Source organism: Sebastes fasciatus, chromosome 11, assembly GCF_043250625.1.
Source record: "Sebastes fasciatus isolate fSebFas1 chromosome 11, fSebFas1.pri, whole genome shotgun sequence".
Lineage (NCBI taxonomy): Eukaryota > Metazoa > Chordata > Actinopteri > Perciformes > Sebastidae > Sebastes > Sebastes fasciatus.
In genome coordinates, this window is record NC_133805.1 from 31,616,460 (window position 1) to 31,634,237 (window position 17,778).

The 17,778-nt window shown below is 40.2% G+C and overlaps 1 protein-coding gene and 1 pseudogene across 1 annotated transcript; both read left to right on the forward strand.

Moving 5' to 3' along the window:
* The first annotated feature begins 88 nt into the window (after positions 1-88).
* LOC141777247 (sodium- and chloride-dependent GABA transporter 3-like) lies at positions 89-6,395 on the forward strand. Its single transcript, XM_074651327.1, has 14 exons — positions 89-287; positions 1,687-1,821; positions 2,015-2,152; positions 2,429-2,516; positions 2,934-3,066; positions 3,155-3,289; positions 3,942-4,045; positions 4,228-4,352; positions 4,493-4,605; positions 4,689-4,826; positions 4,947-5,049; positions 5,139-5,239; positions 5,512-5,682; positions 6,066-6,395. Exons 1-14 carry the CDS (start codon positions 89-91, stop codon positions 6,171-6,173), a joined length of 1,791 nt encoding a protein of 596 aa, XP_074507428.1. The 3' UTR covers positions 6,174-6,395.
* Positions 6,396-10,692: 4,297 nt separating this feature from the next.
* On the forward strand, positions 10,693-17,436 carry LOC141777734 (sodium- and chloride-dependent GABA transporter 3-like; annotated as a pseudogene).
* Positions 17,437-17,778: the final 342 nt, after the last annotated feature.

Here is a 17,778-nt window from a genome sequence, read left to right on the forward strand (position 1 = left end):
AATAGAACCAACTCCACAGGACAGGAGATCTAATATCTTTTCCTCACACCAGCGTTAGAACCCTGTCCACTTTGCCTTGTAACAGGTTATGTTGGATCCCGCTCTCACTGACCGGACGATCTGCACAACCTGTATAGACAGTCCAGCAGTCCTCAGCCCGTCCCTCTCAGGAGCCAAGTCTGGAGAGGATGGCCGAGAGGAGGCAATGCACCTATTGCACACACCTCCTGAGACAGAACCCCCCACAGAACTGGGGGATGTTCCAGGGCAGCGCCGCAATCATCTGAGTCATTTCTGCATACCACGGCACCAAGCGGCAATCAGAATGATCGACAACTGCTCCTTCCTCATTTTCTCTAACAGGGGAGGGATGAGAGGAACAGGCGGAAAAGTGTAAAGCAGCTTTCTTGGCAATGGCACTTGTGCAAATGCATCCACTTCCAGGGGTGGACGTCTTGCTGTGCCAAGGAGAACCATAGCGGGCAGAGGGTGTTGCGTTGGTTGGTATGACCGGACAATAGCAGAGCGTTGGCGACCTTTGACAGTGTCAATCTCGAGCTCCGGCTTGCTCCCATCGCAACGAAGCGTTGGAAGTGATCCCATCGCTCGGCAGGCTGTGCAGGCTGCTGCACACCGCTCTCTGCGTGGTCTGCGCCGAGGCACACGAAGCAGGAATTGTGAAGATTCGTCCCGGTGATGAGGCTGGGACATGATCAGCACTGACATCTCGAAGCGGTTACTCCATCTGTGGAGATGAGAGAAGAGATCGCTGAAGAGAAAAAGGATGTCAGACAGCGGTGTGTGCTACCTTATATACTGTGGGGTCCGCACATATTCGGGTAGGCACGTCCTGATTTGCCGGCTAAGCTTATGAAAATGTTCAGGTGCACGCGTGGTTTGAGGAGAGGATTACCCATAGAGTCCAGTAGAGGGCAGAGCCTGTGTGAGTCAGAACAAGTTCCTATTTAAATATGTTCTCTATTCCAATGACTGGTGATTTCTTCTTACTTTACTTTGTTTGCAAACCCTTCATACAAACTAACATCTATTTGTAAAAAGGACTTTCTGCAACCTAAAAGCATGAAAGACCATTAAAAAATATAGAGTAGATCTCTCAGACATCTGACTGTTCCCAGTCAAGCTTTTATTTGAGTTTATGCATATATAGTACAGAGATCCCTAAGGGGCAATTCTTGATTCTTCTTTGTTTAACAATTACACATCTTTGTTTAAACAAAAAACGTCTTTGTTTAAACAAAACACTTCTTTGTTTAAACAAAACACTTCTTTGTTTAAACTATACACTATATACAAGGATGACAAGGATGTAGTCAAATTCATCACGGACACATAATAAAAGATGCAAAGATCAGGTTGCAGTACTTCTGAATTACAACTGAAACATACAACGGAGTTCTTGGTCTTGAGATGGACGGACGAAGAAGAAAAACAGAAAATCAGAAGAGAGCTGGAGACAGAGGACAGTGGGCCAGTAAAAGAGAATATATTCTGGTTGTTGCAGGAAATGTGGTCGGCCTGGGCAACGTGTGGAGATTTCCTTACCTCTGCTACAAGAATGGTGGAGGTGACTCATACAAATTCTAAACTTAGTAAAGAGCTGATTACACTGAATTAACTTGTTGTTTCTATGGGTATACATGCATATATCTCTATTTACGAACCTAGGTGCCTTTCTGGTGCCATATGGTCTGTTAGCTGTGGTGTGTGGGATACCTCTGTTCCTACTGGAGACTTCAGTTGGTCAGTTCAGCCAGGCAGGATTCATCACGTCTTGGAGGAAATTGTGTCCACTGGCACAAGGTGAGTTGATTTGAGTTGAAGTAAAATGTGCAGCAAACAGAAGAAAAAAAGTCAAAATCACACTTTATACATAAGGCTATTACACCAAGACAAGAAATGACAATTTTCTCCAAATAATTCAAGCTTTTTCTGTCAGCGTTTAATGCCTCAACAGGTGCTGTTTCTAAAACTGTGGTTGGTATTTCTACTGTAGGAATTGGATTTGGACAACTGATAATTTCATTCATTGGCTTCAGCTATGTTTTAATTGAAGCCTGGGCTCTCTTCTACCTGGTGTTCTCATTCAGATCCCAGCTCCCCTGGGCCACCTGTGAGAACACCTGGAATACAGGTAAGACTAAGTTTACTTTAAGTTGTTAAAGCTTGGGAAAAAAATTGGATAGTGTCTTACCTCAATGGTCACAACATCTGATCTAAAACACAGTGGTCCATTGCGCTAAACTGTGTTTTTTTGTTAACAATCTTGTAGTTGTTCACAATAAACCACCAGGTCGACAAATTAACACATACAGTATAAAGAAACACAAACACCTTCACATCAGCCCTACATTTTAGAGCCTTTGGTTCACTTAACCTCAAAGAAATGTTCCTTTGTTCCCAAACTCAGCCAACTGTCTTGGTCTTCAGACTGTCAATTCATCTAATGTGACTGCAAATCAGACCAACACCACCTCTGCTGCAGCTGAGTTCTGGGAGTGAGTCTAACTTCTTCATCTTCTAATGAGCCATAATTAAATGAAAAATACACTATTTCACTTTTGATGCATTAATACCATGTTTTTCATTCTATGTTTTAAGGCTACCTTTCAATTTGATTGGCTAAAAATCATAGTGTTAAATGTTCTCATGCAACTTTGCAAAACACAATGACAGCTTTGACTTAATTTGTTAAAGAAAACAAAGAATAGCTACAATAATTGAAAAAAAAGAGGTTATGTTAGAAATGTCTTAACTTTTGCAAAATTTGCCAACAGCTAGTGTGGGTCAATGTAATTTCAAATTATCAGTTAGTAAACTCAGTGATGATCTACATATCCTATCCTTCCATGTCTCCGTTCAGCACTTAGTGTCACATCATATGTATGTACCTCTTAAATGTCCCCTCTCCTCAGACGGAGGGTGCTGGGCATGTCTGGAGGCATTGAGGAGCTGGGCAGTGTGAGATGGGATCTGGCCTTGTGTCTTCTCACCTGCTGGGTTTTCTGCTACTTCAGTATCTGGAAAGGTGTCAGATCTTCTGGAAAGGTACTGTAAGTAAAAACATGTTGAATATCTATGTATTTGTGGTGCATATAATCATCAGTAACCTTTAACAATTTTCTTTTCATTTAAGGTGGTGTATTTCACAGCCACGTTCCCCTACGTGATGCTCCTGGTGCTGCTCATCAGAGGCTTGACTCTCCCTGGAGCTTGGGAGGGGATCTACTACTACCTGTATCCAGACCTGAACCGCCTGGCTAACCTTGAGGTGGCCTGTTTAATTGATCCCAACTTCAGAATTACTTAGGTATCATGAAATTATCATTATTTCTGAAGGGTTTATAATGCTTCAACTGAACTAAGTCATATGGTTTGTCACCCAACCACATCTAAAGGCCAAAGTATTTCTACCTGTTCTGAATGGCCACACAACAAGCAAAAGCCTGCAGTTATACCCTCATCATGGCTGCATCACACTGACTCTCATCAAGAACTGTGTGTGTGTGTGTGATGTGTCAACATGGTGAATGATATAAACGGCGGATAAGGGCGCACACTTTCAGACACGAGAGAGTGTGTCCTCAGAGAGGAGATTGTGTCTCTTATGGTCTTTGTATCATTCATTATGTTGAGACAACACAGACACACAAAAGAGACGAAGCTGTCTGCAAGTTTCATGTCGTTGCACTGTGCACTGTTCACATGAAAAGTGACTGAGGTATATGTGGGAAGAATGAGGAAAAAAAGAGCTTGAGACAGAAGCTGAAACCCTGACGTCACTTTGGTAACATCCTCCTCCTGAGTCCTCCTGAGTCGGGCCCCGATTCATCAAGCATCTCTGAATTACTGTTAGGAATCACACTAAACGTTAAAATAGAACACCTATTTCAGTATATAATACACTTTTTCTTACATTACAGGTCTGGATAGAAGCAGGATCTCAACTATGTTTCTCCTACAGCCTGACTTCAGGGACTCTAAATGTCATTGCCAGCCATAATCATTACAACAACAACTGTTATAAGTATGTATATGTCCGATATCACCAGAACTTTAATATCATACTGTGTTGATTTTAGAAGAAGGTTTTGTCAGATTACAGAATAATTTAAATAATAATAATATATTACAAGACATTTACTTTGCAAGTGTTCATAGGAATGTCCTCTTTTTGACAAGGGTCTATTGTCTCTCTGTGGCGTCTAGGGACTGCTTCTGGCTCTGCCTGCTGAACAGTGGGACCAGTTTTGTTGCTGGATTTGTCGTCTTCTCTGTACTTGGATTCATGGCTCAGAAACAGGGGGTTACTGTCGACACTGTGGTCGAGTCAGGTACAGTATATATTCAAGATTTCATTAAATGCAATGATTAAGATCTTGATAAATGATCCAAAGTTGAATACAATGGTCTAACATGAATAGGTATATACTGTAGGTCATCAGCATCACGTCTCTCCTGGTTCACTTCACAGGTCCAGGTTTGGCCTTCATTGCTTACCCTCAGGCAACAGCTATGATGCCTTTGCCACAGTTCTGGAGTGTCTGCTTCTTCCTGATGCTCATCCTGCTGACTGTTGACACACATGTAATAACATTTGTCACATTACCTATTGACAAATAAAAAATGTGTTTCAGACATGAATAAAATTAATTTTATTTTGTCCCCAGTTTGTGATTGTGGAGAGTTTTATCACCACAGTGACCGATTTGTTTCCAACGTTGTTCCGTGCACCAGTGGGGCACGAGATCTTTGTCCTCATCATCTGTTTATCCAGCTTCCTCTTACATCTTACCTTGGTTACGGAGGTGAACAAACATATTTTCATGAAACTTTCTTTATAAAACATTTAAAATTATAAAAATATTTCATTTTAAAAATGAAATCTACATTATGCTTTTTTAAAATCTTGTCTCTTCCTGCTTTAGGGAGGAATTTACGTGTTCCAACTCATCGACTTCTATGGTTGTACCAGAGTCTGTCACTACTTTATGGCTACTTGTGAATGCGTGGCTGTGGGCTGGATCTTTGGTGAGTCAGATTAGTTTTTACTCAAAATGTAAATATTACAATATTCCAATTTAAATACTGACTAAATGGACAATTTGGACTTCCATCAGGTGCTGACCGCTTTAATAACATCATTGAGGACATGACAGGACAAAGACCGTCAGTTTACTTCAAACTATGCTGGAAATACTTCATTCCTCTGCTGTCACTGGTGAGTCAGAAACGTTTCTTTGTGGCTACCAATGATTTTAAATTCTTTCATTAACTATAGCCATTCAATTTCAGTGAGATTTGTCAAACCATTAAAGATGAATTTTGTACCGCTGAATTTGCTGGATTATTTTGTGTCAATTTTACATTTTCTCTTTACTTTCATAGCATCAGCAGATATTGACATCTAACACCAGCACAAATGATCCAACAGGATGCGTCACCATAACATTGTGCTCATGTATCACAAAAACTGTCTCCTCACCTTCACAGATTTCCCTTATCCTGTACCTGGTTGATTACAAACACCTCCGGATTAATGACTGGTACATTTACCCTGACTGGGCGTACACACTAGGATGGACCATGACACTCTCCTCTGTTCTCATGGTGCCACTGTGGGCAACTGGACAGATGTGTTCAACAGCAGGAACCATCAGACAGGTCAGAGTTCATAGAAGATGTTTCTGCAACTCTGGATGCCTCAAAAAGAGCTCAATGTTTTTTATCTGATTAATGATTTCATCTTATATTCTATGGCCACCCACCAATGGGTGCTCTGCAATATCACTCACCACCACAGTTTCACTTTTCAAATAGTGTGATAAGAAGTATAGTGTAGCTTTTACACCGTGTTGGATGAGATTGAAGCCCATGCAGTCATACTGGGTAGTTGGGTATGGTGGACTGTATGATACATCATCCAAATCCTTCGGTGTGGACTGAGGGGGATGGCTGTCCTACGCTTTTAGCTCCATATATATATGTCCATATAGTTATTAAAGTAGTGTGTAAACTTACTCATTTTGTTTGCTCCTGTGTTCCAGCGTTTGTCTGTCCTTTGTCGTCCTGTTGAAGATCCAGCCTGGCAGAGGAGAGAAATGAGAGAGGAGGGAACAACTGTTGAACTGAGGACGTCTGCAGTGACAACTTAGTGTGACCTGTAAAGTCACAATAACTAGACATTTCAGCTATCATACTGTATATATGCTTGTTGTAATCAATGTAGCTTTGTATGATAAATAATAGTAATAATGAAAAAACAAGATGTATAGATCAATAAAAATAATCATTGGCTGCATGGTGAGGCTACCCTTCTTTTCAAATCGACACTGAAGTCTGGGTCTTATATGTTTTCAAGTATGGATTGAAGCACTGAATTATTCATATAGAGTTAACATATTGGTCTGATACAAGGCTTGGATTAGTTACACTGGCCCATGATGGTGAAAGCTTAGTTAAAGGCATACTATGCAGGATTTGTCAGTTGCTGAGAGAGCAGCGGTGGTTAAGCAAGCTAGAGAGTGAATGAAGAGAGAGAGCGGCGTTAGCGAGAACAAAAAAGTTAATCAGAGAAATAAAATGATATTTTCTGGTTATTTTTTACCGCGATTACATTCTAAAGCACAAATAAACACAGCCACAGCTCCACACAGTCCTGCCGGTTGGTGCCACATTGCCGGATTTTGTGGGAATGGAGCCGAAGCGCATGTTTCATCCTGTCCGCTGTGGCCTCTGTATTCTGCGTGTGTGTGTGTCTCACCCCCGCCATCAGTCAAACAGACACACAGACCTGTCAGCACATTTTTAAAATTAGTTTCTACTATCCTATATTTAAAACATCAGCCAATCAAGATAGATAAACATTTGATTTTGGTATATGCCTTCATTTGGCTGGATGCAAAAAATGTCATGCAGTCGCTGTGTGTATGGGGTTAATCTTCAATGAATGAATGACTTCATTTCGAACATAAAAATAAAAAAAACACAAATATAAAATAATAACAAACAAAACAAGAGTAACAGTGTCCAAAAAAGCATAGGTAGAAGTACAACTTAGATTTCCCTACCCCTTTCTCACTTCTCCTCTATTAACTCATATATCATAGAATGATACTATTCAAGGGAACTATTCAACACTTTCATGAAGACTGACATACCTACAGTTTAACAGATTTTTCTCTTTTTTTTAACTCATAGACTGCTGCTTGGCTCCTTTATTCACTCACTATACTAACCTGAGCTCCAGTTGGTAATGTACAAAAGTACAAACTGGATGGAAGAAGCGGGTGTTCGAGAGGGTACCTGAACATTTTGACTTTTTTTTCTGTTGTTATAGGGACCATCAATTCCAATCATTGCCTCTAACATCTACAGAATCTCTGCAGTTTGCTTGTAATTTGAAGTTAAATAGCTATCCCTCACCTGTGTAAAGACTCTGATTACTTTCCACTTTAAAGGACACAAAAATATGACCAACGTACCTGCCAACATACAGTACCAGTTCTTCAGTGTAGCGTGTAACAGCTTTATATTTAATTAATTAATTTCACTCGTAAAAAGAAAAGGGGCACCACCTCTTTTTATAGAAAAATAGAGGAAACTAATTCAACAATTTAGAAATACATTTATCAATCTCGCAGTATTAAATACAGCTCTGAAAACATTGATCTTAATGATAAAGTGAAAATGTATTTAAAATTAAAGGTGATAAATAAATAAATGAGATGATTAATACATATGAATGACAAAACCAGTAAATGAGTGAAATGGAGTTCAATGATATGACAGATGTTTAAGGAAAATAGTGAGGAGAGAGATGATTTTGATGCTGCGCATACAGTATAGGACATTTTGGGATCTGGGAAACATATTTACACACGTCCCAACTGCTCCTCTTTAAAACATCCTCATCCATTGTAAGGAAAGCTGCTAAGTACTGAATGCTGTCAGTGAATACTTGATCAGATTCTTGGCCTTGTTTGGTTACTCTTTGATTATCTTTTTCTTGATTTTAATTAGAATTTGGAAAAATTTAGACCCGACCATGGGACTTTGTTGTCACCTGCCAAAAAGCTCATAGGTCACGTTGTAAGGAGTAAACCATCCCCATCACAACTGAGCGAGAAGACCTGCTGAGGAAGGCCAGAAGATTTCTTAAGCTAAACTGATGCTCTTAAGAAGGTTGCACCATTTTGTTAAATACATTTGTAAAAGTGTTTTAACCCTCAATGTCAGGTATCTGTACTCAGGACACCACTGTCAAAAATATCAATATGAAGCCCTTGATAGACTTAGCTAACATAGGCCTACTAGTTATAGGATGATGCAGAGATTGTAATTCCAATTACCTAGTATAAACAGGAATATGTTCATCAACCAAAGACAGGAATTAAATCTTTGGCTTGCCCCCATTTATGCATAGTTTTATGCCAATAGCCTAAAGAGGAGGAGTAACACACACTTAGCTGTGTTGAGACTCAGTGTCACTAACTGGCTCAGTGAATGTGACAAAAAGAGAGTCCACACAAAGTTAAACTTTAAAACCAAACACAACCTATTAAACTGAGGTTAACTCAAATGAACAATGGAGTGTGTCGTTAATTAGTGTCAGCAAATGAAAGTAGTGTGTGGCATATGTGCTGTGGAATCGTTGAAGGTGCAGAACCAAACGAAGGTGATGCAGGGTGGATGTGGCTGGAGAAAGGGAGACAGAGGCTGTATTCGAAACCGCATACTATACTAGTAGTACGTACTGATTTGGCCAAATGTAGTATGTAGTATGCGAACAAAAGCAAAATCTACAATATGCCAAAAATACCCGGATGTCGTACTGATTCGGAAAAAATCTCCATTATGCATCTGACCAGTCTACCTCGCCTACTGTATCCCACAATGCAAAGCGCTGGACCGCTGCAGGCTATGTTACAACAACAGCAGCCAAAAACGGCTTGCTTTTTTTTTAATTTTTTGTAGCTATTTCATCACTAAATTCACTTCTGAAAAATTTTAAGGCGAGAAATCAACTGTGTAGATTTAGAACATTGACAGTTTTATGATATTAGATGGCCTAGGAAGGAGGTTATGTTTTCACTGGCGTTGGTTTGTTGGTTTGTTGGTTTGTTGGTTGGTTTGTCCGTTAGCAGGATTACTCCATAAGTCTGCGATGGATTTGAATGACATTTTTTGGAGGGGTGGGGTGTGGCACAATGAACAATCCCTTAGATTTTTGTGGTGATCCGGATCATGATCCAGCTTTGGGAATTTGTTTTACTAACTCCGCTCAGCCTGTGCATTAACACCACAGGCTACCACAGGCTACCACAGGGGGGCAGCGACGTACATGAAACCTGCCGTGGCGGAGGTCTGCACTCTCCGAGTGCACTTTCATTTTCCTTGTTGATGGATAGTTTGTTTAAATATCACAACACACATGTCCATTTTAAATTAACAGTAACCTGTGTTTATCTGACTTTTTGGAGTTGAAAAGCTCCTCAATAGCTCACTGTAGAACCGGCCAGTGACGCTCACAGAGCGGCTACAGAGCAGCAGAGCAGCAGGAAGAGGAGAGGGAAATAGCAGCCTCTGACGGGGCAGAGAGATACCTGCTGAGACAACATGACCCTTTTTAACATTCCTCTAATATCTGGAGGGAGATCAGTCCACTGTTTAGTTGCTGGAACTGAAAAAGCTGTTTGAGTAACGTAAATTTTGTCGAGGATTTGTTTTATATTTCCCGTCTCCCCTCGTTGATGATCCTGTTTGTCTCACTCACTACTGTATGAGCTGTTAGAATAGATAGAATAGAAACCTGCAGTATCTTATAAAGTAAACAAACATAACATAAACAACTAAATCAAAGTTGTATTTTTCGATAATATTGTAATAGTGATATGAGCTTGTTTTTTTGTCCAGTGCTTTAAGAGCTGGTTTAAAGGCTAAAGCCTCGTCTAGCATTCTGTAAATACATCACTTTTACCGTTTCATACTGCATACTACTGAGGAACGCAGTATGCAGTATACAGTACATACTGCATACTGCGTTCCTCAGTAGTATGCAGTAGGCAGTTTCGAATACAGCCAGAGTTTTAACACATGGGGCAGCTTTTAAAGCCTGGAAGGCCCAGGTGAGCTTAATCAAGCTGATGAGCCTCCCTTGTCAGCCAACTGCCTGCTCAGGTTGGCCAGCCTCCGTGACAATGGGAGGGGAGTCAACAGCCATTTAGAGGTCACCTGTTAACAGAGAACACATGGATTTAATCCAATTAGGAAAAGAACAGTAAAAGAAGCAAAGATCAGTTTGCAGTACTTCTGAATTAAGGAATGGTGGAGGTGAATTATACAAATTCAGAAATTTGGGAATGTCTGATGACTGATGAGTCATGACTGAATAACATTTGCTCTTGCAAAATAAACAGGAAGCACCCTCGGGGCTGGTTTTGTATTTAAAGAAAATTGATTGGTTGAGATCAGGATATAGTCAAATTAGGAAAAGAACTGATGAGGCATGACTGAATAACATTTGCTCTTGCAAAATAAACAGGTAGCACCCTTGGAGCTGGTTTTGTACTTTAAGGAAAATTGATTGGTTGAGATCAGGATATAGTCAAATTAGGAAAAGACACATAAAATCAGCAAAGATCTTGTAATCATAAACAAAGGATTTAGGAATCATATGAGAAACACACCATGGAAATCTCCCCTGATCTTCAGATGAACAAAGCCAGAAGGAAAAGAGAAAATCAGAGAAGAGCTGGAGACAGAGGACAGTGGGCTGGGAAAAGAGAATATATTCTGGTTGTTGCAGGAAATGTGGTCGGCCTGGGAAACGTGTGGAGATTTCCTTATCTCTGCTACAAGAATGGTGGAGGTGAATCATATTAACAATTTATTGTGCACTGAAGAAATGTTAATATTGATGACTGCAGATTAAGGGATATCTCTGAAATTCCAATCGTATCTCTGTAATATCTTACAGGTGCCTTTCTGGTGCCATATGGTCTGTTAGCTGTGGTGTGTGGGATACCTCTGTTCCTATTGGAGACTTCAACTGGTCAGTTTACCCAGGAAGGATTCATCACCTGTTGGAGGAAATTGTGTCCACTGGCACAAGGTGAGTTGAACTAAAATGTAAAATTGAGGAGAAAAAGCCTAAATCACACATTGTATTATTGGAATTACCTCCATGAGTTTGAACATTTTAAACCATGTGTTTTATTCTATTCTCAGGAATTGGATATGGACTTTTCATGATGAAACTTTACGACTTCTGCTACATTTTAGTCCAAGTCTGGGCTCTCTTCTACCTGGTGTTCTCATTCAGCTCCCAGCTGCCCTGGGCCACCTGTGACAACACCTGGAATACAGGTAAGACTAGACAAGATTTTACTCCAAATTAATTCTGCAAACAATACTTTTTACTCCCAATATCTTCAGTGGGATCTGTACAAGAGTGTGGTTTCAGTTATTATTATAACTGCATGTAAAACTGTGTGTAATGTTGTGTGTAAATACATCATATGGTTGATACTTGCCAATTGGAAAATGTTCCCTCTGACAGGTTAAATGTGTGTCTAGATATCACGATGTATTGTAGATGACGGTCTATTAAACCACTATCATTGTAGTATTATGTTGTATGGTAGTCATCCCTCTCACTTTATCATTATGAAATGTTTGTTTGTTCCCAAACTCAGCCAACTGTCTTGGTCTTCAGACATTTAATTCATCTAATGTGACTGCAAATCAGACCAACACCACCTCAGCTGCAACGGAGTTCTGGGAGTGAGTCTTTTTCTTCTTAAGTGAGCCACAATGAAATATAAATTACTGTGTCACTAATATGCATTGGTTTGATTTATGTTGCACCAGTTAAAATTTTATAATATATTTCCTGCTAGATCCAAATTTCAGTATCAAAAATGTATGACAACATGCTTAGATCTGTTGCCCCATGGACATCATTATTAACAGAATTAGGTTTATCTAGATCTTGTTTAGCTAATAAAGTCTCTTATATACACAAGATATCAGCGTTCTCCAGGTAGTTTCCCCAGCGCTCTGTCCTAAGCGCAAACCACACGTGTTATATGAGACAACTCTAATAGTCATGAATCACAATCATATCTATATTGCAGCAGATGCCTTAGGCACACGCACATTCCTTGCAACAATAAGTGTTTCTACATCCACTGGCCCTGTGGCAGCCTTGGGTGTACGTGCCTCAATGATTCTACATCAATGCAGATTACTTTATTGGACAGTATAGACCGTTTCATTGCCATTCTGTTGCTACGGCAACAGCATTGGTCCAAGATTACTTCCTGGAAGCTACTGCATTAACAAACATTGCAACAAATGGGCCCATTTAAAATGTTTGTCAAGTTTGAAAAGGTCTAAGGACCCAAGCTGCTGCCGTTTCAATTCCATTAAAACGGTCTATAGAGGCAGACAGGAAACGAAGAAAAGGTTCCTGGCTGAGATTGGATGGCCCATTTTTTTTCTCTTTTAATTTTAATTTAGTTCACAATGATGTTTTCTCTTTTTTACTGAGAGAATTACTGGACTCAGAGTAAAATCTGAATTATGATGGATTTGTTTGTTAACATTTGCCAAATGTCCCCTCTCCTCAGACGGCGGGTGCTGGGCATGTCTGGAGGCATTGAGGAGCTGGGCAGTGTGAGATGGGAGCTGGCCTTGTGCCTTCTGGCCAGCTGGGTGTTCTGCTACTTCAGCATTTGGAAAGGTGTCAGATCTTCTGGAAAGGTCAGTGGAAATATTTTATTTTGCACAGCAAGAAGACCCTGTAACCAGTGCTTATCACTAAAAACTTTACACTATTGATGTAAGTCTTCTAAAACATGTCCTCTTTAGGTCGTGTATTTTACAGCTACGTTCCCCTATGTGATGCTCCTGGTCCTACTCATCAGGGGCTTGACTCTACCTGGGGCTTGGGATGGGATCTACTTTTACCTGTATCCAGACCTGAACCACTTGACTAACCTCGAGGTGACCAGTTTATTTGATACTAACTTTAGAATTACTCAGGTATAATTAAAGAGGAGCACAATTAAAAACAGCTCTATATTTTTGTGGATTATTCTATTTTTAGGTGCTTTTGTGTTTGATTTGGGCCATTAGTACAGAAATGTGCATTCATCATTAGTCTAATTAGCTGTCCATTAGATCTCAACAGCTATTTTGGTAAATATATAAAAATGGAGGCTACATATGCAATGGGAGGACAGTGCATGTGAAACTGGACAAAGAGTCTCCAGCCATGCTAGCAGCTCTGTGAGGCTGTGCTTCGGCACAGTGGTGCTTTGAGCTAAATGCTAACGTCAACAAGCTAACATACTCACAATTACAATGTTAACATGCTGATGTTAAACAGATATAATGGTTACAATGTTCACATCGTAGCGTAGCTGATTAGCACTGAACACAAAGTGCTGTACCGCTGAGGCTGATGGGAATGGCGTTGTAGTTTTGCAGTGATTTGCTCATAAACCAAAGTATTGGACAAATAAAAATTTTGATCTGATGATGGCGCTAGATGAAAAGTCATGACCATCAAAGCGATTACAATTCATCCTGAGGGGGACATGAATATGGGTACCAAATTTCAACACATTTCACCCAAAAACACAAATGTGAACATCATGGTGATGCTTAAGGTAACGCCAGGTCATCACCAAAGTCCTTAAGAGTCTTCTTCTGGGGATCGTGAACATCTGTAAAAAACAAAAAATGTCATGGCAATGCATCCCATAGTTGTTGAGATATTTCAGTCTGGTACAAAGTGATGGAAAGACTAACCGACCAACATCTGAAGGGTCATGAGAGTTACTATTTTTCCTGTCATTTCAGGTCTGGATAGAGGCAGGATCTCAGATATTCTTCTCCTATAGCCTGACTATAGGGACTCTGAATGTTCTGGGCAGCTATAATCAGTACAACAACAACTGTTACAAGTAAGTACAAGGAGATATCACACAACTTTCTGAGGTTAGGGCTTCATATGTTTGTTATTAAACTATCAAAAAATCAAAACAAAAATAACAAGGGTCTATTGTCTCTCTGTGGCGTCTAGGGACTGCTTCTGGCTCTGTCTGCTGAACAGTGGGACCAGTTTTGTTGCTGGATTTGTCGTCTTCTCTGTACTTGGATTCATGGCTCAGAAACGGCGTTACTGTCGACACCGTAGCTGAGTCAGGTATAGCTCTTTAAAAAAGTAAATCTTTGAGTCCGAACATAAAGATATGTTATATATATTTTGCATGTCAGTATCTCATTAACGTCCAACACAGGTCCAGGTTTGGCCTTCATTGCTTACCCTCAGGCAACAGCTATGATGCCTTTGCCACAGTTCTGGACTGTCTGCTTCTTCCTGATGCTCATCCTGCTGAGTATCGACACACACGTAAGATTGTTGCACTAATTATTGATTAATTGTAGCTGAAGGCACACTTACATGTAGCCACAAGAAATCACATTATTTGCTTCTTTCATTTTGCCCCCAGTTTGTGAATGTGGAGTGTTTCATCACCTCAGTGAGCGATTTGTTTCCAAAGCTGTTTCGTGCTCCAGTGAGACACGAGATCTTTGTCCTCATCTGTTCGTCCTTCTTCCTCATACACCTGCCCCTAGTCACTGAGGTGAACAAAATGTTGACGTAAAAACATATCTATGAAGCATATTGAAACATAAAATCACACTGATGTTTTGATTGTTTCCAAAATGATGTCCATTATTCAATTGTCTCTTTCCTTTATAGGGAGGAATTTACATATTCCAGCTTGTTGATTATTACGGTTGTACCAGAGCCTGTCAGGATTTCATGGCTGTGTGTCAGTGCCTGGCTATAGGATGGATTTTTGGTGAGTAAAAGTCACTCACAATGTGGGCAAGAAAGGAATACCCTGATGGTCAGACAGTCAAACGCTGACTACAGCTTCTGTCTTTCTATTTTTGGTCATCCAGATATTATTTGTTAAAACAAGCAATACGAGCACACAAAGAACTGGGAAAAGCAGAGATATAAAGCACAACTCTGTGTCATCTGCATAACTGTGTGGCATTGTGATGACTGAAATTGTTGCCTAAAAGAGAAATACTCTTATTTTGAAAGGGTTTACAATACCAAACAAAATGATCAATAGCTTTGGTCATCATCTGAATCTGAATGTTTTAATTTGTTGAACAGATCGTCCTCCGGTCTTGATCACATTCTTGTCTTTATCAGTATTTTGCAGTATAATTAAAATACCTTCACATAATGTGAACATGAAATACATTAACATATCTGAACCCCCTTCAGGTGCTGACCAATTTTTTAACAAAATTGAGGACATGACAGGACAGAGACCATCAGTTTATTTCAAACTATGCTGGAAATACATCATTCCTCTGTTGTCACTGGTGAGTCAGAAACATTTTAACACTTTGTTTGTCCCTCCTCACTCGTCAACAATAAGTTCACATACTTTCCTGAACTTGAGCAGTTTCCTCAGAGTACATCTGAATATGTCTTCCAGTGTCTACACGGTTCAGCTGATTTTGGTTAATTTGCTACAACAACTAAACTCTGATAGCACTCAAGGCTAATTTGATGCCCTAAAGTGATCCAATGAATTTTTAGTTAGTTAATTGTAATGTTCAGTCCACAATAATGCAGTTTTAGAATTTTTAGCTGCATATAAAGTCTCCATTAAAGGAAAAAATGTCCACCTTGTTATGTGGATGTCCAGTCGGTGTTGATGGTAAATGTAGTCAATTAAAGCAATAAATTCCTCAGTGCATGCTATATTTACTGAGAAAGCAGAGTTCTCCTGCCTGTGGGGAACCTACATTATTGTGTGCGAGCTCCTGACGCCCGGAGGGTTCCCCTTTGGCCATATCCTCTTGCATGACAAATGCAGCCACAGCCTCTGACTCTCTCTGCTGCATTTCTTCCGTCGTATATTCTGGTTCAAATAAATACAGCTGAATATCCAAGTCAGGCAAAACAATGTAAAATGTTTCCTCGTCGATAACATCCTCTGCACTCATATTTTGGGATGCCATTTGCGCTGTTGGAAATGTAGCTAATTTACAATACAAGCCAAGAGAACAAGAAGTTCTGTTTTTGAACGCCCCCCTGGCTACCCAGAGGGGGGGGACGGACGGACTAGAAATCCAAGTTGAAATAGTGACGTGATGCAAAGAAGAACTACAGGGTGTCATTTCAAATGACGCCACTGGGTGCAGGACGAACACATTTTGCAGCTGCAAACTCGGCTTTCTCTGTTAATATACGCACTGAGGAATGTATTGCTTCAATCGACGACATTTACCATCAACACTGATTGGACATCCACATAAGTGGCAAATGTTCCCTTTGAAGGGACTGTTTGTAACTTTTTACACGTATAAATCATTGTGGGTCGGTGTCCCATGCGCGCTCGCGTGTGGCTACGCTGTTCAGACTCAGACTCCAACACAAACTACACGGAAGCACCAAAACCTTTTGGTTGTATCTAGTGAAGCCCGTCTGTTAAACAGTTATTTATGCATGTCCCTGGACTTTGCTTTGTAATCCTCACCTTCAGATTTCCTTTATCCTGTACCTGGTTGATTACAAACACCTCAGGATTAATGACTGGTACATTTACCCTGACTGGGCGTACGCACTAGGATGGACCATGACGCTCTCCTCTGTTCTCATGGTGCCACTGTGGGCAGCTGGACAGATGTGTTTGACAGCAGGAACCTTCAAACAGGTCAGTGTTCAGAGAAGAGTCTTAGATCATGTTAGGAAGAACACAGCAGTCGCCACAAAAAAATAAAACCCAACAGTATCCTAAACCTCAGTGCATGATAGTTTGACAATGACCATGGGAATGGAACCAGCCTCTTCTGTAAGGTCTACCACCAGCCTCCAGATGTTAATATACTATGTGTGGTGTATCTGTATTTATCAGAATCAGTTGTGTCCCCCCAGCACAACAATGCTCACTTTACTAAACTCATAACAGTTGTGTGTAAACTCACTCACTTATCGTCTTCTTTCCCGTGTGCCAGCGTTTGTCCGTCCTTTGTCGTCCTGCTGAAGATTCAGCCCGGCAGATGGAAAGTGAAAAAATGAAAGAAGAGGGGACGACAGTGGAACTGAAGACGTTTGCAGCGACAGCTCAATAAGACCTGCAGAGTCCCACTTCAGCTGTCATATGAGCTTGTAGTCATCAATGTCATCACAGAGATTTCAGTGATAATGAGCTCAAATTACTGCTTAAATGATGATTAAAACTAATAAACAATTAAAAAAATAAATAATTTAAGCCATTTATCAATCAAAGATACCAAACACTGTGGATGACCTGAAGTTTGAGCTGTTTTATAGAATTGTAAATTGACTATCTTGGGGTTTAGGACCAATGGTCAGACAACACAAGCAATTTGACACTGACATTTTATTGAGTAAGTGATTTACCAAATACAACTAACAAAAAGTGTTAACTGAAATAATCATTAGTTGCATCCCCTCTTCTGACTGTAGTGAGAATCCCCTGCTCTCCAAATCTGCACTGAAGTTTTGAGTGTTCAAATGTGGGTTGAACCTACACAATTAATTATTAAGAGGCTGCCGATACAAGTTTTGGATTAGATCACACTGACCTAGGAGTTAATTTGTATTCAAGCACTTTTAATTCAAGTACTCACTTTGATATTCTACATTTTAGGTTTTAGACAAACTGATTCAGAGCCAGTCAGCAGTAAGTG